Source organism: Cyprinodon tularosa, unplaced genomic scaffold, assembly GCF_016077235.1.
Source record: "Cyprinodon tularosa strain WSP-4 unplaced genomic scaffold, ASM1607723v1 ctg224, whole genome shotgun sequence".
Classification (NCBI taxonomy): Eukaryota; Metazoa; Chordata; class Actinopteri; order Cyprinodontiformes; family Cyprinodontidae; genus Cyprinodon; species Cyprinodon tularosa.
The window spans coordinates 725,119-747,534 of record NW_024038835.1 but is presented as its reverse complement, the minus strand read 5'-3'; the positions used below and the strand labels follow the sequence as shown (position 1 = coordinate 747,534).

General features: G+C 37.9%; 1 protein-coding gene across 2 annotated transcripts in view; it reads left to right on the top strand.

The window, feature by feature from the left end:
- ptprga (protein tyrosine phosphatase receptor type Ga) overlaps window positions 1–22,416 on the top strand; it is a 203,587-nt gene that overhangs the window by 172,976 nt on the left and 8,195 nt on the right. Inside the window, exons 9-22 of one of the 2 annotated variants that reach the window (XM_038286394.1) lie at window positions 557–741; window positions 5,515–5,623; window positions 5,747–5,796; window positions 6,280–7,012; window positions 8,913–9,051; window positions 11,847–11,885; window positions 12,559–12,650; window positions 15,525–15,616; window positions 16,849–16,945; window positions 17,075–17,157; window positions 17,445–17,579; window positions 17,667–17,801; window positions 19,554–19,726; window positions 19,852–19,987. In XM_038286394.1, the coding sequence (XP_038142322.1) occupies window positions 557–741; window positions 5,515–5,623; window positions 5,747–5,796; window positions 6,280–7,012; window positions 8,913–9,051; window positions 11,847–11,885; window positions 12,559–12,650; window positions 15,525–15,616; window positions 16,849–16,945; window positions 17,075–17,157; window positions 17,445–17,579; window positions 17,667–17,801; window positions 19,554–19,726; window positions 19,852–19,987 (2,198 nt within the window). The remainder of the gene's footprint in view (window positions 1–556; window positions 742–5,514; window positions 5,624–5,746; window positions 5,797–6,279; window positions 7,013–8,912; window positions 9,052–11,846; window positions 11,886–12,558; window positions 12,651–15,524; window positions 15,617–16,848; window positions 16,946–17,074; window positions 17,158–17,444; window positions 17,580–17,666; window positions 17,802–19,553; window positions 19,727–19,851; window positions 19,988–22,416) is intronic. The other variant, XM_038286393.1, reaches the window with a different exon arrangement.

Genomic DNA, 22,416 nt, shown 5'->3' with positions numbered 1-22,416 from the left:
CCTCCTTGTCTGTCTTTCTTCCCATCTCTCACATGTCATGGTGCATAATTTGCGTCCCAGCCTCACTGTGCAAATGGGGAAAATTGTGGTGACAATTTCAATTTGGCAGAAACCCTAAGAGCACATAGTCATTTGACACCAGCTTCTGATTGCTACTGCCCTGATGTGCAGAGAGGCCTGTCCAGATTGTCCCTTGCTCATACTGATGGAGGGTTGTGTAAATATCTATGCGGCAGCCTGCACTGCCACCTTCAGGGGGACTCAGGTTTTTTTTGTTTTGTTTTTTTGTTTCATCCTTCTCACACAAACTGCTTTGACCTATACAGAGTAACATCCAAATGAAGATTAGGTAGAAAGTACCTGTTCTCTGCATAATGAGAGTAATATTAAGACGGTTCAATGCTAAAAAAATACATTTTTATTTTTTGCTTAGAGGGTTCTGTATTAAAATAATTTAAAATCCAAATTTATGTTCAACCTGATTGCTATTTTTTACAAAGCTTGAATTTTGTAAACTATTCATGCAAATTTTTTCCTGTTTTATTTTCTTCACCAGTGTGCAGCAGTGCCCCAGTGAGCATGAAAATCCAGCCGTTGAACGAGTCGGCCTTGATGGTGAGCTGGGAACGGCCCCTTACTATCTACCACCCACCCATCACTAGCTACATGGTCTCATACAGCTGGGTGAAACGGGATGTGGCAGACGAAAAAACGTTCATAAAGATGGGTGACCAAAGCATGGTAAGAATGATCCAAAATCACCAAATCATTTTCATTTAACTTTCTTTGTGTGTTTTATATTTTGATTGTGATTGCTTTGATTTGAATATTTGTTAAATTCCAACCTTATATTGAATTTATGTATATGTATATTTGCTTGTGCAAATTGTCAGTCCTTTGGGTCATGGCAACCAAAAAATCAGAGGCTCAGTTTTTCTCTGAAAACGTTTCCAGTAGGCCTGCAACTAACTATGGTTTGGCTAATCTACTGTATTAATTGGCCAGTTATTTTTCCATTTAATTGATTTATAATCAGATACCAAAAAGTTCCTTAAAGAAGATTTTTTACACTATTTAAACAAGTTTAAACTAAAACTTTTACATTTGATGAGTTCTAGATAGAGCATATTGACAGAAAAAGTTTTTAATGTCTTAAATGAAAATCTTTTCCTTTTCTTTTTACAATTTGGTATAATTACTGCTCTAAGTGGTTTGGTCTGTCAGCTAAAGACATATTCTGGAGTCTTTATACTCCAGTTAACGATAAGTCAATTACTAAAGTAGTAGACAATTATTTAAATAATCGATTAATCACGATTCATTTGATTTTTTCCACACCTATCCAAGAGTCTTTGTCAATGCTGTCACCTCGCACTAGAGCACTAAATTATTTGTAATGATACTAATTCTCATTTGTAAATATATTTGTGCATTTTGGCACAATTGTATTATTTGTTGTGAACGTTTTAGCTTTATTCAGTTATTTTATTCTAATAGTCAGTGGCTGTTCCTGGAACAGCTGTGATTTGTGTGCAGAGCCTCACATGCATCTGTCAGGCTGAGACAGTGGCCAGATCACTGACAGTGTGTAAAGGGGGAGGCAGGTTGTGATGAACTCTGCATGTGGCTGTTGCTTGATATGAGGACGCAGACGCTTCCCCTGTCACTCACCTGTCTAACAATAGAAACACAGGCCTGTCGCAGACGTTGACGCATCGCGACTGATATATGTATAATGAGCTGACAAAAGCCCTCGTGGCCTTTCCCCAGAACCAGCGTTTGCCCTGTCGCCCGTTGTTGGTTTGTTTTTTATTTGTCTCTGTTTTTCTTTTGGCATTGATTTAAATTTGAAGTACATTGTGAAGTCGAGCGGGGTGTAGCAGGGTCTGAAAGTTAATTCAAATTCAAAGCTGTGCAAACAAAAACAGAGTTTACGCTTTAGTTTTAGCAAGGTGGAAAACCAATAAGAATCCTAAAAAAAAAACATAAATCTGCAGTGGTTCCCAAAAGCAGAAGCAGCTCTTTGAACACAGGCTTCCTTTAATAACAGATGCAGAGCAATGTAGTCTTTAAGATCTCTGATCCACTGATCGCTTAACTCATTTCTGCCGCCTTAAATATTGGAATACCTCTTCAGTCCTTACATGATCATTCCTTTAAAACATTTTGGCATGTCTACAGAAATAAATCTTCTCTCTGCTTGAAGCTGCACCTACTGGGATGTTCCTTTTTCACACTATATAGCCTTCTCTCCGGTCACATCTCTTTTCATTTCTGAATTTCCAACATCCAGCTGTGCATTTCTTTCAGGCCTTCTGACCCCCTGCTGTCTCCGTAGTTTGCATGACTGCCTCTTTAGATATAAACAGAACCAGGTCAAAACAATCACCCACCAGTTCAGAATAGTGGGATCAGTTCCCTGGTGACACCGCTACCTCTAAACTGGTCATGCATTGCAAAATACACGGTTGCCATTGCCACGGGTTGGCGAGACGTCTCGCACACTTGCTGTTCCTGTGACTCCCTTTTTTTGTACGGAACAGTGCGCAGAGAGAGCATGATCCAAAGGAAGGCATTTGATAAACTATTGTAGTTTGAACTAGACTATAGAACTTTGATTTCCTGATTAAATCCAGAATTCATATTTCCTTTTTATTTACAGTGATCTAAAATAGGTAATTGGACCACTGAGCAACAGTCCAGCCCTTTAATCTCTTTGTCTTATAATGTTCTCTCTGCTTTGGGAGTCGTTCAACATGTCTTGGCAAATAGCCCCGAAACCTTGAATTGTTGTCAAGTCTGAGGTTATGTTTGTTTCTTGACCAAGATTTTCTACCGTACACTTTCCATCCACTAAAGGACAGTGGCTTCGGATGAAGGACTTTGAATCCTGAGGTTCTGAGTTCGAACCCCACTCCCACACACTGCCACTCTGGCTCTCTGAGCAATACCCTTAATCCCCACACTGCTTCCCGGGCATCCCACAATGGCAGCCCACTGCTCCCTAAGGGGATGGTTTAAATGCAGAGGTAAATTTCTCTGATGTGGGATTAATAAAGTTCAATTCAATTATTATTATTGTTTACCCTGTAGCCGGTGTGTTGTTGGTTCAAGACCCAGCTCTGGCTTTCAATGTCATTGGGCAAGACACTTCACCTGCATTGCTTACTGATGGTGGTCAGAGGCTCTGGTAGTGCCATTGTACTGGAGCCTCGCTTCTGTCAGCGAGCCAAAGGGCACCTGTGGCTACAGTGTAGCCTGCCACCATCAGTGTGTGACTGTGTGCGTGAATGACTGAATGTAGTGTAAGTCAGAAACTCATGATTTAAACAAAACGCCATATAAGTAGAGGCCATTTGGGAGGTGATGGCCTAGTGGTTAGAGCAGTGCGCTTGTGCACTGAGGAGGTTTCAAGTACTCGGTTCAATCACTACAGGCTGCACCCTGGGTTCCGGAGCAAGACCCTTAACCCCACACTACTCCCCAGGCATCACACAATGGCATCCCACTGCTCCCCAAGGGGATAGGTTAAGATGCAGAAGTGAATTTGTCCATTGTGAGTTTGCAGATGTTCAATTTTCTTTTTTCTTTTTTTTCTTTAAACTTTCCACTATGCTACGGTATGAACTGCCAACTTCTCTACTACTACTTTAAGTTGGCTAACCAATTTAAGGAAAGTGTCAGCAACTGTCTGATGCCCAAATGCTAAAGTAACAACCACTATTCCTTAATATCAAAATGCACATAAATAAAACTTCTTTTTTTTGCAATAGTTGTGTAGGTTTTTATAGGTCAGTCAAACCACATGGGCTACTTAAGGAACTGGTGCTGTTGACAGATTTGGAAATATTTGACCACCATGTGGATGCTATCCTTAGGGCACAAATAGCTCTGTAATATGAGCACTGACACTAGCCTACTGCCAAATGAATCACACTGTGATATGAAGGTCAATGTTTTTGAATGGCCATCCCAAAACTGAGGATACATGGTTTGTGTGCATAAGGTGGTGTACAACATTGTAATCATCAACTTTATGTACTAGGTACACCTAAGACAAAATAGAATAGCTGATGCAGACCGACAGGAAAAAAAAAAAAAATTCTGCTTAAGGAAATGAGTTTACATGCATTTTGTTGACTTGTTTTCACGTGTGCACATGTTTAATTGCTTGATCCCAGATTTATTTTTTAAAGACTCCCAGTATTCTACTTTTATGCCCTAAAAATGAACCCTTGTTGAATATTTATAGACTCTATGAGAAGAGTGGGGGTGGAGATGTAATTTTAACATTTTTAAACCAGTTGATTAAACTATTTAGTGAAAAAAAAGAAAAGAAAAAGGTTTTACTCACATTTTTTGCCATGCAGCTCATTTTTATGCTGCATGCATTAAAAAAATGTCTGGAAGGGATCTTTTACTTGAAATCTAGCCTCTGAAGCTTAAAAGTGATGGGCAACTTAGTTAGAATGAAATAAGACTATAGAGCAATGCTTCTTGCTGTCAAATATGGCCTTCCAAATCAAGTTAAGGCTTTGCTCTGCTAAAGATGGATTAATTTATATTCCCTGAGATTTTTTGAACCCCCAAAAGTCTCTCTAGCTTCCCAACAAATCCAGAAACCTGCCACAACAATGACTGCGGTTGATTTTAAACATAGCTAACATTTCAGTTTCAATCTTCCTCTGCTGGTTATTTGTTGCCCCTGGCAATTTGCAGCAACATTTAGTGACCTTTTTGTTCTCCATCAACCACGCTGAGCCCCGAGGTTGTCTGGCACAACAGTCATATCTCCACAGTCTTAGTTTTCATCCCCTGTTTTCTGAGGCATCGTCAGACAACGGGAGCAAGCAGAGTCTTCTCTATTAGAGCTGCTGTACTGTGGAGAAGCGTGTGTAGGCGTGGGATATGGAGAAGAGTCAGTTCTTAAAGCTCATATTTGAAGGTTGTTTTGTGAGTTAAATAACACAATAATACAACTGGAGGATTGAAATGCTTTCTGTCTTTACCAGTTCTTTTAAGCTGACTTTCACTTAAATGTCTTTTTTTTTTTTCAAATATCTTAAATTGGCTGGAGGTTTATATTACTTTTGCTTAAATAGATGCTAAAAGAGAATCATTACCGGTGCATGGGGTGCTGTGTTGCTATATTATATATTAGTCCACTTCTCCCTCAGCTGGCAGTCGCTCTTATTTGGCCACTTTCATTTCCATTTCAATTTTCTGTCTTCTGTGTCTGGAAACTTTATCTGAATTACTTTGCAAAAAAAAGAAGAACTGGCTCTGGATCAGCATAAGCAATCACCCATCCAATTTTGTTGACAATTTTATTATAACCATAGCCATCTGTGAACACTATTAAATTAGGCGGAAAAATGACAGAAGATTAGTATAATATATTTCCCTTTCAGGTATCACAATCCACTCCTTTAGGTAAAATTTAACTACTACTTCATACTATTTAAATCCTTTTTTAACTTGTTGAAAATGTGTCCATCTTGTGTTCTTTTGCAGAAAGCGGTCATTACTAACGTCTCCCCGGACCTACTCTACCTGTTCAAGGTGCAGGCAGTGTGTCAGCATGACCTCCGCAGTGACTTTAGCCAGAATCTGCTGTTCAGAGGTAAACAGTTAAATCCCTGAAGTGCTTTAGGAGCTCTGCGTGCTACATTTGAACTCTCTTTGAGTCAGGCACGTAATTACTTTGTTTTTAAAAGCTTCTCTATTTTTCTTCTTTCTTTATCAGCAAATACAACAAGGATATTTGAAGGCTCTCGCATTGTGAAGACTGGAATGGTTAGTTGGTCAGAAAATTACTGTCCAAAAGCAAGAACCCTGAACTGTCTGCAGATGTAAAAATCATATATACTTCCCGAATGTATTTAATTTCCTGCTGTGTGTTCCATCCATCCGTCCGTCCGTCCGTCCGTCCATCCATCCATCCATCCATCCATTTAGTCATTATACCTGAAATCCAATTGTATGTTTTATCTGTATTTTTATTTCATAGTTAGAATATGGCAATTTTTAAACTATTATGAAATTTTTTTCTATATATTTTTCATTTTGTCTGCCCATGAAATGCGTTTTTATCATTTCTAGGGTTGTTGGAGTCTCGTATCAACAGTTTGGCTACTGTAGCAAAAACATAATGAATCCATGTAATTATACCCTAAAAGTAAACCAAAAATTGCTCAAAAACTATGAAAAATGTGTAGGATGTATTTAAAAATGATTCTTATGTGTTACCATGATTTTCATCCTGCCTTTTCTTCTCAGCCCACAGGATCTCCAGCGTCATCAGCAGATATGGCTCCAATAAGCTCTGGTTCGTCCACCTGGACATCCTCTGGTATCCACTTCTCCCTGGTCTCTATGGCCACCGGCATGGGCCCCTCGTCCAGTGGCAGTCAGGCCACTGTAGCATCAGTGGTGACCAGCACCTTGTTGGCAGGCTTGGGTGTTGGCGGAGGGGTTATCTCCTCTTTGCCCAGCTCTGTCTGGCCAACACAGACACCTCCTGCCCCTCAGAACCCGACACATCCATCCACCCCGCCTTCGAAGCCCAGCACTGAGCAAGCCACTCATGGGGCTGAGAGTGAGAAGCAGGCTGAGGACAAACAGGCCTCCGGTGAGGGGGAGGAGGAAGAGGAAGAGAACGGTGAAAATGGAGAGGAAGAAGAGGAAGAAGAGGAAGGAAAAAAGAAAAAGGACAAGAATTCACCTGATAACGAGAAGCAGGCAAACAACACTGTGTCCGAAGAGCCTTTAATCCCTACCCCCGCATCCACAGCCAAAGAGAAAGGAAAGGGCAGTCCAACAGCCACAGCCCCTGCAAGTGCTGGTGATGACTGCTTGGTAAACAAGGAGAAGAGACCCACAGCAGTAAACACAGTCTCCACTCAGGAGCCACGGAATGACAGCGCTGAGATGCAGATTCCTCAGAGCTCCACTGTAGCTCCAAAGAATAAAAGTGATGGAAAGGGTCACTGGCCTTTTCTGGTCCACACTGGTGAGCATATCTTTCTTTCCAACACATGTGAAAGCCTTTTAAACAGAAAGTGGTAAAAACAAAAATCTCTCTGAGCAATTTAGAGGTCTGTTTCTGTTGTAACCACCCTTATTACAAGGAAATACTCTTCCAGTGCAGGGTTCGGTAAACATTACCAACATCTACCAAGGCCAATTTAGGAGAACAAATAACTTGACACAAGACAGCAGATACAATAGTTACCATCTCAGTCAAAGACAAAGCTCTAGGCTTGTGTGTCACCACAATGTAGAGGCCTGAAGGAAGAAGACGGCTGTCTGCCAGAGGGCTTCTGCCTCAAGGAATTCCTTTAAGCATTTTTCAAAAGAGTTTGCTTCAAGGCAGAGCTTTTATGAGTTTTTTTTTTCTATCACAGTGCTGGAAATGATTAGTTCCTTGAATACAGAATATCAGGAATTCAATTGCGTGTGAGGATTTCTCAATAATACATTTTGGATGAGAATACAAAAGAAGGAACACAGAGCAAAGGCAGAAGGGTTGGGGTTAAAGTTCAGCAATTACAGCAAATGTTTGGTCATCCCTGAAGAAGTGTCTTTATTTTTTTCAAAGGTAGTCCCAATATATTCTTTGTATATAAAAGGTAATCATTATTAACAGATGATAGGTAAGATTGTGATAGTTATAAAACGTATTATTTGTAGTATTCTAACTACAATTGCCTTATTTTTGTATTTATTTTTATTACCAGGTTGGTTTTTTTCCCTGAGCTTTTTCACAGCATTTACGATTTTTATAACAATAAAAACACAATTTTTATTCTTTTGGCATTCTTATTTTGTTTGGAAGAGCAAGCGACATTTTGATTTGAACAAACAGACAAAACTCTTAAAATCTTTTGAAATGGTAAGGCAAGACAAATTTATTTGTATAGCACAATTCAGTACAAAGACAATGCTAAGTGCTTTACATGATTAAAATATAGGAAAATAAAACAGAATCAAAGCAGGTAGGAAAATAAACAAACAAAAAAGAAATATTAAAAAAAGAATATTAAAAACAGTTGGACTAAAGAAAATAAAAAAGTTGAACTAATGATGTTTCAGTTGAACTGTTTAACTAGAACAGTCGAAGGCAATCGACTGTTACTGCTCAGACATAATGACAAAAAACTAAAGAAGTCTCATTATCCTTATATATGAACTAATCTGTTACAGACCGTGTTCTCTGTCAGCTAGTGCTCTGTTTTTTATTCTATATTCTCTGCTTCTACCCAGCTTTACCATTTATGACATTTTGCACTGAGGTGTAGACCAATGATATAAATATCCTTACTGAAGAAGAGTAATAAACATACTCCATAGATCAGGAATCAAATAAATCAAATTTCAGTGAGGCTTACTTTTTTTTATTGATTTTAAAGCTGATTGTATCATATTATCTTCACATTAAAGATAAAATAAAGATAATTCTGGGATTAAAATGAGCAGTATTGGTGAAAGAGTAGAAAATATTTATGATTTTTTTATGATGTTTACTTCACCTGCATTGTCTACTGATGGTGGTCAGAGGGCCTGGTGGCGCCAGTGTACGGCAGCCCCGCTTCTGTCAGTGAGCCCCAGGGCAGCTGTGGCTACAATGTAGCTTGCCACTATCAGTGTGTGAGTGTGTGTGTGAATGGGTGAATGAATGTAGTGTAAAGCGCCTTGGTCAAGTCTCCTAACTTGAATAAAGGCGCTATATAAGTACATGCCATTTACCATTTACCATTTTTTTAATGTTATTGTTTTTGTAGATCCCTTTCCTACTCCTTTTCAAACGTGTATGATATATTAGTTTGTTTTCTAAACCAGTTATGTCCATGTCTGAAATGTATACAACTAAATAAGCCTTTGTTTAAGGCTGTCACATTTTCCTCTTCTAGATCAAACTGTCTTGTCCAACGTGACGCGGACCCCTCACCCAGGAATGGGCAGGATGGTGTGGATCGTGCCCCTGGTGGTGGTGTCTGCTCTCACTCTGCTGTGCCTCATCATGCTGCTAATCGTGATGGTCTACTGGAGGTGAGACAGAGTTGAATAAACCAAACATAACTGTATTTTAGAGCCCCTTTCGCTCTGTGAGAGAGCTTTTTTTTTTTTTTTTTTTTTTTTTTTTTAAGACACTGGTCAAATACTTTTACATCAGCATCTCAGCTTGATAGGAATCTGACTGGAAGGCACCTCTTTTAGAGGCATGAATAACTGAGCGCCCCTCATCTGCACTGCCTCCACTATCTTTATCTATCACCTAATTTGCAGAATGACAGCCCCTTTATGCATTTCTGGTGTTTTCCAATCAGCACAAAGCAGTCTGGGTGTGTCCTTTAAAGGCACATGCATCCATCTTGTGGTTAAAAGACCCCCTCTGCTGCCTCCACTTTGCATACACAGCACCATCACCCAACTGGGTGAAATGGAGAGAGACCTTAAGGCCCTACAGTTCCAGCCCAGGTCCCAGCTGTGTCTTCATCTGCTGGGCTAATTTCCAGCCATGCCATTGGAGCTCCAGTAATTACACAGGCCAGGCCACTAGCACATGTCGGATGGTGGTTAATGAGAAACAAATAGCGCTGTGGGCCACTTCTTCAGCCGGTGCCAGACATATTTACTGCTGCTGCTTTGCAGAGGATTATATTTGTTTCCACACTCTCCTTTTTAGATAGAACTGCTCTGTTAGATTACTACACCAAATAATGTTTATAGCACCTTACCGTGGCAGATAATAAAGTTGTGATATAAATAAAAGCCTGGCTATCAGCTCCAGGGAAGTGCAAACCAAGGGGGGAAAAAAAGAAAAAACAACAGCTGGAAAGGAGGCGACTGTAGTGGATTCATTTGGTGGTTGAATTAGTGTGAGTTGTGGTATTGGAGTAGAAAAGCAGGGGCAGCTTGAGATTACAGCAGCTGTTGTTGTGACAACTCCGACAGTTCACAGACAATGGCTGCTTCCCCTCGGGAAAAGGCCATGATGGAGGATAAAATTCACACTCTCTTAACTCTTCATCTTCAGCTTAGCCTCTCGATAAAGTGGCGATTAAAGCCAAAGTTACTCGGATTAGAGATATTTTTGGCACCGTTTGCCCAATTAGAAAAAATCTTTAGCAAAGCTTGAAAAATTGCTTACTGCTATGAAGAAATCAGTCTACAAGTTTGTTCCGTATTATTATTTTTTTTGTAAATTTGATATAAAAAATGAATTAAAACCTGAGTGAATACAAAATGTAGCCCTCAACTAATATTTTAATACAAAAGCAAAAAGAACCATCTAACTAAGCAATTTCCCTCTAAAGCTAATAACGGATTGCTCCCCTCTTGGTGACAGTAGCTCCCAACAAGCATTTACAATAATTGGTAATGAGCTGTTTGCATTGCTGTGCAGGAATTCGCCCCAGATTAGTTTCAATTCAGCCACATGGAAGGGCTTTTAAGCATGAACGGATGGTTTAAGGTCATTCCACCACATATTGCACCCAGAAGTCTGGATTAGATTAGGTCAGTTCATTTTCAATTTGGTTTTCTTTTGGACTTCTGAGCCATTCTAAGTTGGACTTGCAGGTATGCTTTTAGATTATTGTCCTGCTGCTTCAACTCTGTTTTTGAGCTTAAGGTCACAAACTGATGGTTGGGAATTCTCCTTAAGGAGTTTCTTCCAGACAGCAGAATTGTCTGTTCCTTTAAATAGACCAACCACCCACTCTCTAAGGCAGCAAATCGGCCTTATATCATTATTCTACCTCTACCATGTTTGACAATTGTACACTATTGTTTTATGAAATAATTTTAGTTTTAGAGCAGATATAACTGCCTCCCACCTTTTAAATGTTTCCAGTTTTCTCATCAGTCTAAAAAGTCTTTGGGTTCATTTTCTTAGCAAAGCTGAAACAGGCTTTCTGTTCTCTTTGGTTACCAATGGCTACAATTTTTTCACATCTTTTATTATTAGCAAATGAAGAAAACAAACCTTACACAAATCCAGTAAAACCCACAGTGATGCAAATGGTCTGGGGTATTTCTGACCTCCTTAATAGCTGGTCAACATTCTCCTGGAGAAACAATAGTAAGGTGATAACTCCTGATAGGTGAGGATGGTCCACGGCTGTTTGGTATTATTCATGTCTAAATGCAGTTTGCTAGACTAAATATATGTATAAATATGTAAGACCAGGATAATTTGTAAAATGTTTTTTTCCTTAATAAATTAAGACCTCATTTCAGAACTAAATTATGTTTTTATGCAGCTCATGTTTTAATATGAAAATAAATGTCTGAATGTGTGAAAGTAACAGCAAAAGAAATCTGCGAGTGAGCAAAGAGTTTTTCACGCTGTAGTACGTGAGATGTAGAAGCATTGTCCCATTTTTAATTTAGCTTCCTATATTCAGTCTTAGATTTTAGACCTATCCACATAGGAATTAATTGCTGAGACAAAGATGCACATCTGGAAGCTTGTGATGCTCGAGGTGCCTGTAGAAAACTCTGACATATGTCGAAACGAGAACAAATCCCAGCTCTTGTTAGCACCTCGCTGCGGCTGATGCCTTTGCTGCGCAGAGGGCCTCTGTTTAATCCCAGTTCCTGCTCCCTATAAGCCAACTCCTCTGAAGCTCTGGGAGCCAGTCAGCCAGGAGATGTTGACAATGCTGCTTGGGTAGCTGGACCACATCTGCCCTCCAAGGGAGCCATTAAATGGGGAGGCAGTGACGCAAATCTGCGGAAACTCTCCTCCCCCCATTTGTTTCCTCTCTTTCTCCTGCTCCTCCCTCGATCATCTGAGCAGCAGGGCACCTTTTTTGGTTTTGGTTTCATCTTTCCTTAACAATGACAAGCATCTGCTCCATTCTCTACTACAAGTACAGGTAGGATTAAGCTAAGGAAATACTAACACCAAATTCAGAGGCTTTTCTAAATTGATTGATGCATATTTTGTGTTAAAGGAGACTGTGGATCTTCACACGTTTGCAGGACTTAAATTATTCCCCTCTAACTGTTTTCAGTCTTGTTAGAATTGTAGATTTTTTCTTTTGGTCTCCTATGGCAGGGAAGGCTGTCTTGAATATTGAATACATTAACCCTAAAAATTGCCCTTTCAGAGACCTGAAACATCGGCTGCTAAATAATGTAGGCTTCCTCAGAAGATCATGACTTATAGCAGTTTTTCATTTAGCAAACTTTTAACCTGGAACTGTTTAAAATAATTTCAAAATAGCACAAAATAGTATTAAAGACTTTGTTGATTATCTGGCATTAGATTGTAAAATAATGTACTTTAATGTTTGTTCATTATTGTCAAGAGTGAAATGTATGTTTGGGGCTTCACAGTATAACCCATCAGCGGTTGTGTGCAGTCAGCCGTGTCACAGCTACTCCTGGGTTTTCATTAGCAGTTGTCACTTTCTTCAACATTTCTATGCTAATGTTGACAGAGTACTTCTGAAGATAGCTTCCTAATACACTTAAAGCATCATTTGTGATGATGGTGTGAATTTACTTCGCTGTGGTTATAAGTCCTATATCCCTGTGGCCCTGCAGGAGATTTTTCCAGACGGCTCATTTCTATGTGGAGGAGAGCAGCTCCCCACGGGTGGTGGCCAATGAGACCATCCCAATCATCCCAATACCAGGTGAGACACCACTTTCCCTCCTATATATGCTAAAAAGAATTAAAAACAAGCATACTAGAGCAGGGCTGATGTGAAAATGTTGCACAATAGACCTTATGATTTGTAAAGGCTTTTACACAGTATACGAAAAAGTGTTGCAAAGCGGGGGTTTTACATTTGGCGTTTTTCTAAAACTAAATAAACAGTTTTCTCTGTTCCAACTTTTTTATTTTTTTATATGAACTGAAAAAATATATAGAACAGACACTTAAATATATGCATAAATAAATATATATATATATTTTTTTTATATAAACTGCAAAAAATACTGATTTTCTGCATGTATCGACAATGCAGCTTAATATGTAATACTTGTTAGGGTAACTTCTTTTTTTTTATTTAACCATTATTAATCTCCTATCACAATATTTTGGTATGTAAATATATAATAGAAAGGATAATAGGGTTATGAGACCGTCAATACCGGAAAAAAATAATTAAGATATTTAACTTATCTTTATTGACTTAAATCATCATTAAAGCTGTTGCCATGACAAACAAGCTCTTGGCATCTTAAAATAATCATTTAATTATGTAAAGGTTATCAAAGTAAACTCTAGCTGGAGTTGTTGTTTTCTCAGAATAATAAGATAATGAAACTTATCTCATTAATGAAATAATGCAACTGTTATTGCTACATTCAGGGTAATGTTATCGAGGCCTGAAACAATTAATTGGGTCAGTAAAATCGAGTAATATTAACATGGAGTTTACAGGCTTAAAAACAGGTAAATTTGCCAATAATCAACATGGAGCAGTAATAATTAAAACTCTAAAATGAGTTAAAAACATTGAGTTAAAATGCAAAAATACTTTGTAAATATGCTCAATCAAGAACATCTGAAATGCCAGTTTTTACCCACCTGTTAAAATCACCCATTAAGCATAATTTGCCACCTGAAAATTTATCAGTGAAACAATAAAATGTGACAGATTAGTAGATTTTTAACCAAGTTATCTTATGTTACAGGCCTGTTATTACAAGAAAATAATATAAAGGAACCATTATAGCAGCAAATAGAGAATTAAGATGTTGAGATCAATGAAAAATAAAAAAATTAATTACCTGAAAAATTACATGAGATTTTTAATTTGGGATTAAGTGCCTTTTCAGATTTGCAGTCATCCAGGCCATGGTAACAACAAAGCAAATTGGAGGCAACATGACCTTTGCTCAGTTTTCTTAAAACCTTTCAACACCGTGAGTCTTTGTCAGTTCAGCACAGGGTTCCCACAGAGCCTTAAAATCTTTGAAAGTTTGTGAATGTGGAAAAAAAAAATTCAACATCTTGGAAGTATTTAAAATCAGAAAGTCCTTGAATGCTTTAAGTGTTTGAAATTCCACAAGGGGAGTGAGAGCACTAACAACATGTCATTATTTAGTTTTTGTTTGGATCTGTAAGCTTGTGTTTCAACTACGAAGTCAGGATAGCAAATTGCTTAACAGCAGATGCATCGATGTATTTATTCTTCTCATGGTTTTATTAGTGGATTCCACATCACATTGGGGACAGTGAAATGCAGGAAAAATGCAGATTTCAGCATACATGGCTTAGGGCAAAGTAAGGCCCAATTCCAAACAACAAAATCAAATAAATCAATAAAACATTTCTACTTCTGTGAAATCTGAGCTAATTATATGAAACCTTAAATCTAGAAATTCACATTTTTATTGTAATACCCAAACACCTCAGATTTCAAGCTTTGAAAGTGTTTAAAATTTACAAATGATTGTTGGTGTAGCTTCTAGCATGCATTAATCTGATTAATGAATAGTTAATAAATCATCAAAACGAGTGAGGGGGTTGATAAAAGGGTCCTTTCCTTTTCTCATTCAACCCAGAAAGAACATCATTGACATGAAACGTGTCAAAGGAGTCTTGACTCTCATTTAGAAATCCTCATGAAGCTGATAAACGCAGACCTCTATTCTGTCTCATAAGCTGTTTATAAATTTTTTCCATGTATTACCTTGGCACCTTCTTTCGCACAGTTTCTATTCATTTACATGTGAAGTGACTCTTTGCAAAGCTTAATAGAAGTTGAGTGACTGGCTTTTCTTTGCACTTAATATCCCATGCAGCCGTGTGGTGGCAGCTTGTCGATATCAGACTTTACTTTCCCAGTCTCTTAAAGCTCAGGGACGTTCCAGGGTAGTGGTAGCAGAGTAACAGCGCAGCCTATGCCAGAATTCACTTTGCATCCTTTATACTCTTATTGCTCTGGCCGTTATTTTGTTCTTAAATCCTAACTGTATTTATTGCCTTTGTTTGCATATATTGCTATCATTTAAAGTTGGAAGAATAACTGTGACATTTAACCATAAATATAAACATACCAGTGAATAGTTTTACATTCTTAATAAGGTAAAAATAGGCCTGATCAGCCTCTGCATCTGAATGACTAGATTGATAAATCCAAACTAAACATCTAAGCTGTGACCACTGATGCGCGTACGCACCCCCACAGGCTTCAGCTGGGAGGGTGTGTTAGTTAAGACATTGGCCCGACTCTGCAGCCATGACAGCTGAGTCCCCCCGCTCTGTTCAGCAAAACACCAACCGGCCTCATCGCAGTTCCCTCGTGTGTGATTTAGAACTGATTTGGCTCAGATGAAACAGATGCTCCCAAAACCGGACAGAGGTGTTTGTGGGATTAGTCTGCCAAATGAAATGCTAATCCCTCATAAATCAATAACTCTCACTGACTAATTCAACATGACGAATTCCAATATTTTAATACTTTTGTAGACTGAATCCTTTTTTATTCTAAAAATCTGTTTTTAGTTGTTATTAACATGTAATAAGCTGAATCTGTTGTATGTTTCTGCTGCAGAGGATATGGATGCCATTCCTGTGAAGCAGTTTGTTAAACACGTCATGGAGCTCTACAAAAGCAACATGCAAGGTTTTGCAGAAGAGTTCGAGGTACGTTTTCAAAACAAGATTAATGTTATTATTGATACTTTCTAAATAATTAATACAGTAGAGCATTTATAATCACGGAAAAAGAGTCTTTACAGGATCACAAGATACATGACCAGGCATAGGGGACCTTAGGGACCTTTTACACACTCCATGGATGTTTTTAAGAATTTTTTTCACATTAAAACTATAAACAACAGTGTATCATGTAAGGATTTTTGATAAAACCACAGCTGCAGGTATTCTAGGTAATTTTATGCCTACAGACAAAAATGTTTTGGAAAGCAGCTCAAATTCAGTCAGATTGGATGGAGATTGTCTTTTAACATCATTTTGAAATCTGAGCATAATTTAGATCTTGATTTTTATTAGATACCTAAAGGCATAAATATGATTTTTATCTAAACTTTGTCATATTTTTAGGGTTATTATACTGCCTTCTAAAGGCAAAGAGTTACAAAACATTGTTTGGGTATCAGAGTAGAAGTGGACTTGATATAATTTTATAAACAATATTTGATAAAATATCATTCTTCTAATTATCACTTTAAAACTGCTTTATGATTGTTCAAAATGAAAAAAAAAACTTAGGTTTTAACTTACTAACTGCTTAGAGCAGATTGTCTTTGCCTATTGTTCAAACCAGTCTGAATGTGAACAATAGCTAGAAATCACTATATTCATGTGTTTGTATGAAGAGTCACAAATTTTGACCAGATGGTCTGGAGAAGGATGGAGGGAGCGATCACAGGGATGGGGGTTAATTGGAGAGGGCCCTTTCTGCTGGTTTTCTGGATGGGAACACATTTTTTTCTGTGTAACTAGGTTAAAAAAGGCAAAAGCTAAGGCCCCAGAGTTTTCCATCTAATTGGGGTCAGTCGGTGTGAGGCTGGTGTGTTGGCTTCTAAATGCACCAGGATGGAGCCCTGTTTGGAAGTGACTGTATTTTGTGGATGAGTGATCATACCACGGTGTAGTAGTGAGGAAAATAAGGAGTTCCTGCTCTACTGAAGCATTTTTAACAGGACGGCACTGAACTCCTGGACTTTTACTTATGTGTGTATGTTGGTGGGGGGAGGTGTTACCATTTTAAAAGGACAAAAGCAGCATCACAACAATTCCTGTTGCTATCAGGCTGTTTTTATAGTTTAACAAAATTGAAGGGGGCTAATACTATTAGCTCATCTCTCCTTGCTTAATAAAATCCATTTCTGTCTATTTCTTTCTCTCCCCAGGAGGTCCAGCGCTCCACAGTTGACTTAAAAATCACCGCAGAACATTCCAATCATCCTGACAACAAGCATAAAAACAGATACATCAACATTGTAGCCTGTGAGTCGGCTGTGAAATCTGATTAGGATGTCTGCCGCTAAGGGATTCAATAATGTTTTTATGCTAGGTCTTCATCCTTTTCATATTAAAAAATGAAAATGTCCATTGCTTCCTTTTTTCTTTCCTAAGATGACCACAGCAGGGTGAAATTGCGAGCTTTGGCGGGGAAAGACGCCAAACATTCAGATTACATCAATGCCAACTATGTTGATGTGAGTTGTTTTTTTTTTTTTATTATTTCACTCATGGCTACTTTAGGTGTCTTATTTTTTATTTATGCAGGCTTCAGCTCGGTTATCAAAGCATGAGCTGTGAATGAATCATTCCCACTGCTGAACACCATGCAGTGGTTTTATTTAGGATATCAAGCAAGGTGTCACAGCCAGAAAATTTTATCCAGCTTATTTTTCTGATATCAAATCAGTCACATATTTCATCTAGTTCTTGGGAATAATGCGTTATAAGGATTGCATCTTATCAGTAAATAATCCCATTTCAGGGCTACAACCGTCCCAGGGCTTATATAGCTGCTCAGGGTCCTCTCAAGTCTACGTTCGAGGACTTCTGGAGGATGGTGTGGGAGCAGAACACCGGGATCATTGTCATGATAACCAACCTGGTGGAAAAAGGGAGGGTAAGGTTGCCTGATGTAATCCCGTCCAGAGATGCCTGGCTCTCACACATGCGCCGCTCACATTGCTGTGTGGCTTTTATGTTTCAGAGGAAATGCGACCAGTATTGGCCAACAGAGAACAGCGAGCAGTACGGAAACATTGTGGTGACGCTGAAAAGCACCAAAGTGCACGCCTGCTACACGTTGCGCCGCTTTCTCATAAGGAATACAAAAGTTAAAAAGGTAACTTGGTGCAGAAGGATGCAACTTCTGATTCTCTAAAGTGGTATTAAATTCAGAAATACTGAGAATGTGAATGAAAATGTTCAGTACATAGATTCGTTTTATATATAAGAGATGCACGTTTCTTTCTTGCTGTAAATTAACTTTTAGTTTTCTAAATGTTCTGTTGAATTTATTTATGAGACCACGTATTTTTCTTCCGTCTTTAATTAATCCTTTATAGTTTCCTTTTCAGTAGATTCTGCTCACTTCACATCTTTTATTGTATTCCTTGTACATTAATAATTTGAATGTGAGTATAGATCTACATTTAAGTTTTCTCTGTCTTAGTTCTCCATACACTATTCTTACTTCTCTGGCCATGATGATTGCTTTGCTTCTCTTTTACACTGATGTATGATTCTCTGCTTCTCATAGCTCCCTGAGGTTCAGAGAAAAGAGATAAATACAGAAGGAAGGATTTATCTAATTATTTCAGGAGCTTTCGTTGGATTATATGTTGATATTTTATTTATATATTTCTGCTGGTTTTACTTCTGGCTAGTAGGTGAAATAAGAAGGCAGGTGGTTTCTTTCTGAATTGGAGAACTTGCTAAAGTTTAAATTAACAGCAGACAAGTTGTGACCAAAGTATTAGCTTGATTTGATATATGTGTTAAATGTGTGTTATTAATCACCCAGGCAAATTTTTTGTGACCCCCCCCCCTTCTCAAAAACTCACAATTATAACGTGAGAGGATCTGATGTGACGGTGAATGAATCGTTCAACAATCTGAGCTCCCTTTGTTGTTAGGCAACAAAACGGATGACATTTACCTGATCAAACAGGTTTGATCAATCATCAAAACCATCATTGATAAATGGTAGAGACCATTTATTAATGATTAAAAGATAGTTTATTACTACTCAATAATTATTTTTAAGCTGCATCTAAACCATTTATATAAGGTAAATAGATCATAAATATTGCCCTGCCATGTTAGTTTATCTTTAACCCTAATATCTGTGGACTTTCAGTAAGACCTAAATCTAGCCCTTATTTTTAATTTATTTAACTTCCCCTCATGTTTGACTTACCCTAATATCAGTGGGCCTTCATAAATGATCTGGTTTATTAAGGTTCACTTTAGTTCTGATGCTGCACTAATCTGGAATAAATACCCAGAAAGCTTTAAAAGCACTGAAGCCCTCAGTCACATAAAATCAAGAATAAAAAATGGATTTGTATCAAGTGAAATGTGCTATCTAAATATTATTAATTTAATTTCAATCCAATTTTACATTTTTATGAATTGTTTTATATATTTTTCTAATATAATCATCTCATTTCAATTATTCATTGTTATTTTCATAATTATCTGTTACCTATATGCCAATGATATGTACTTTTCTTTTCTGTTCTGATGTAGTATACAGCATTTAATTGTTTAGACACTGTATACAAATTTTTTCTTGCCCAACTTGCCTCATTTATGGCTACTTAAAAATAATGTGCTGAATACATACAAACTATATTAAAAGAATAAATGAATCATAAAATTAAACAACTGACTTAACATCGACTTCATTATTGAAGTACAGTAAAATGTCTGATAATATGAACTGAAATGTAATTTATAAAAATGTGATCAATAGATTTTACTGCTACCTTCATTATATTGAGGTAGGGATTCCAATATTTGTATTTTCTTCTGCCCCATTCTTGCAGAATTTAACATCAGAACATCATTTTCCCATCTTCTAATGTTTCAGGGTCAGAAGGGGAACCAGAAAGGGAAGCTAAATGAGCGGATTGTGGTCCAGTATCATTACACTCAGTGGCCTGACATGGGAGTACCTGAGTACACCCTCCCTGTCCTCACTTTCATTAACCGCTCCTCAGCAGCTCGTACTGCAGATATGGGTCCCGTCCTGGTGCACTGCAGGTGCGTCCTCCATATCTGCCTCCAGAGCTAATAGAGTGTAATTGATTGACATTCAAAATGATGCATGGTTTGCTTGTAATCTCTTCTTCTGAACTTTCACTCACACCTTTCGCTGTACTCTGCAGTGCTGGGGTCGGACGCACGGGAACGTACATCGTCATCGACAGCATGCTGCAACAAATCAAGGACAAAAGCACAGCCAGTGTCCTGGACTTTCTCAAACATATACGCACACAACGCAACTACCTAGTCCAGACTGAGGTAAGGTGGCCCAACTTGTCAGGGAAGCCTGGAAAACCGGATTTCTCCTTTTAAAGGTCAGCTGTGATTTAAGATGGGAGAGCGGTTATGAAGTTTATTCAGTTTGATACTCAGAGCTCAGGTAAAGGTCACGCTCGCTGCAATTTTCACTGTACCTCAGAGTTCAAGCGCTTACACACTCCCCATAATGCCAATGACCGTATTACACCAGAGGTAGTTCATGCTTCTCTTCTTTTCCTTAAATCATGGACTCCTGAAGCTTCAATAGAATCGAGGGAAGAACGTAGAAATGAAAACAGGAAGTCAACCGTCTCTCCTAAATACAGGTTCACTCTGATCGAACTGAAAGTAGCTTTGAGAATTATCCACAAGTTAGAAATAAAAAAAAAATGTTCTTAAGAAAAATCTGAAGTCTCCATAATCACTTTTTTCAGTTTTTCTTTTAATGAATGAGTATCACTACTAACAAACAGTTTCTCATTTTAAAACAAACAGTCTGAAAACCGTCATGAATAAAATATGTAAACATTTAATAAACTCCTCATCGCAGTTACAGAACATCATTGAAAGCCTGATAGAATAGTCAAGGTGACCGCAAACATCCAAAATATTTTCCTTTAGTATATAAAAAATCTCCAATTATTAACAGTTCGCTAAAAGCCAACAACTTTATTAATATAATAATAATGATGTACAACCCCCTTAATAACTGGTATTGCTGCTAACTGATACCATTTTGTCACAGATCATGGATTTATTGTCATATGCCCTATACATATACATTTTTTTGTACTGTTTTTGTTTCGACAGTTCAAGCCAATACTGTGACAGCGCAGAAAGGCCCAATTAACTGATTAAATACTCGATTCTTGAACATTCCCCAACTCCCATATCTACTTCAGTCTGGGAAAATTTATTTTGAGTTTAAATTATTATCTATTTTTATCAATAGTTTAACATCTATCTATCCCAATTTATAATGTTACGAGGTAATATTTTTTTTTCCTTTCAAAAGCTTTATGCCAAAACTTTACAAAATGTTTACACTCTCTTATATTATTATTATTAAACTTATATTCGTGTGAGTTTCCACTGTAGCTTTGACATCTGGGCTACAGATCTAGATCACTTTGGGCTGGTGTATTCCCTTTGTCTGAGGACAGAGTGGCATCTCAAAACTGGGAAATCATGTAAATACAGGAATAAGCTTATATTTTTATCACAGCAGTGGAAGTGGATTTTAAATGGACTGATCCAGATTCCTGATAAAAGAGGAAAAACAGAGAGCCCTGATGGTGGTTTTGGAAGTTTTAATAGAAGTTAAGCTCTACAACTAAATTAAAAAGGCTTCTAATTCAGAGAAAGTTTGTAATAATCCACCGACATTGAATAATTAAATGCTGTGAGATTTGTCTCATACCAACCACAGCAGCTGCTGCAGCGGTGCGTCTCACCATTCAAACCTAAAAATCAATTAATGATCAATGATCCTGAGCAGCTGCTTTAATCTGTTTCTTAGAGCATAAAAGCCAAATCATTTTTTTTTAAACTTCACTGGTTCAAATCTCCTAAAACGGGCTTTGAAGAGAGAGAGCTTCTTTGCGTGTCCGAGGAAGTGCCTTTAGTAAAAGTAACTTTCCATTTAGGTTTTACTGATGTATAAAATTGCCAACTCTTAAACATGGAGATATTCAGCACGGTTGGATTATTAGAGATGTGTTTGCAGAACTAGTAACCACAGAACCGTTGTCATGTCATTTAAAGTTGACAGGATATACAACCAGAAGAGGAAGATAAGAGAACAAAAAGGTGCCGATATTTAGGCTTCCTTCGATTACAAAGATCCAATTTCAAGTTCATCAAAAAGGGCCCAGCTCTCCAGCAGAGCTGTTTTTTTTTTTGTTAGATCTATGTCCTTGTTCTATTTCCATTGAGCCCTGGTTCCCTCAGGTGACCTGCAGAGTGGAACAAATATTGACCTGGTTTCTGAAAAGATCCCTGCTGTATAAACGCACCTTAACATAACATGTGATCCCACGATGCCTTCTGTCAAATAAAGTGAATTACTGTATGCTCCATATAATATGAAAATAAAAACTACATGAGTTTCTCTGGAGGCTAAGTATACAGACATAGTCTTTAACTACAAATATGAAATAAATGTAGTTATTTTGCAACATTGCCACACCTTCAGACCTGAAACCCTCCAGTTCAGATATTCTCATAAAACAAGCAACCACTTTATTCCTCAGTGAAGCATTCTTGTGGTGATTTATCATTCATTGTTATATATGAGTTGCTTCTACTTGTTTAAACCAAATTCTGTGATGCAGATGTAGGATAATACAACAAGTTACCCATTGAACAAAGGGCATATATCATTTGACTGATGTAGAATCCTAACTCATAATAAATAGGGCGAGGAGTAT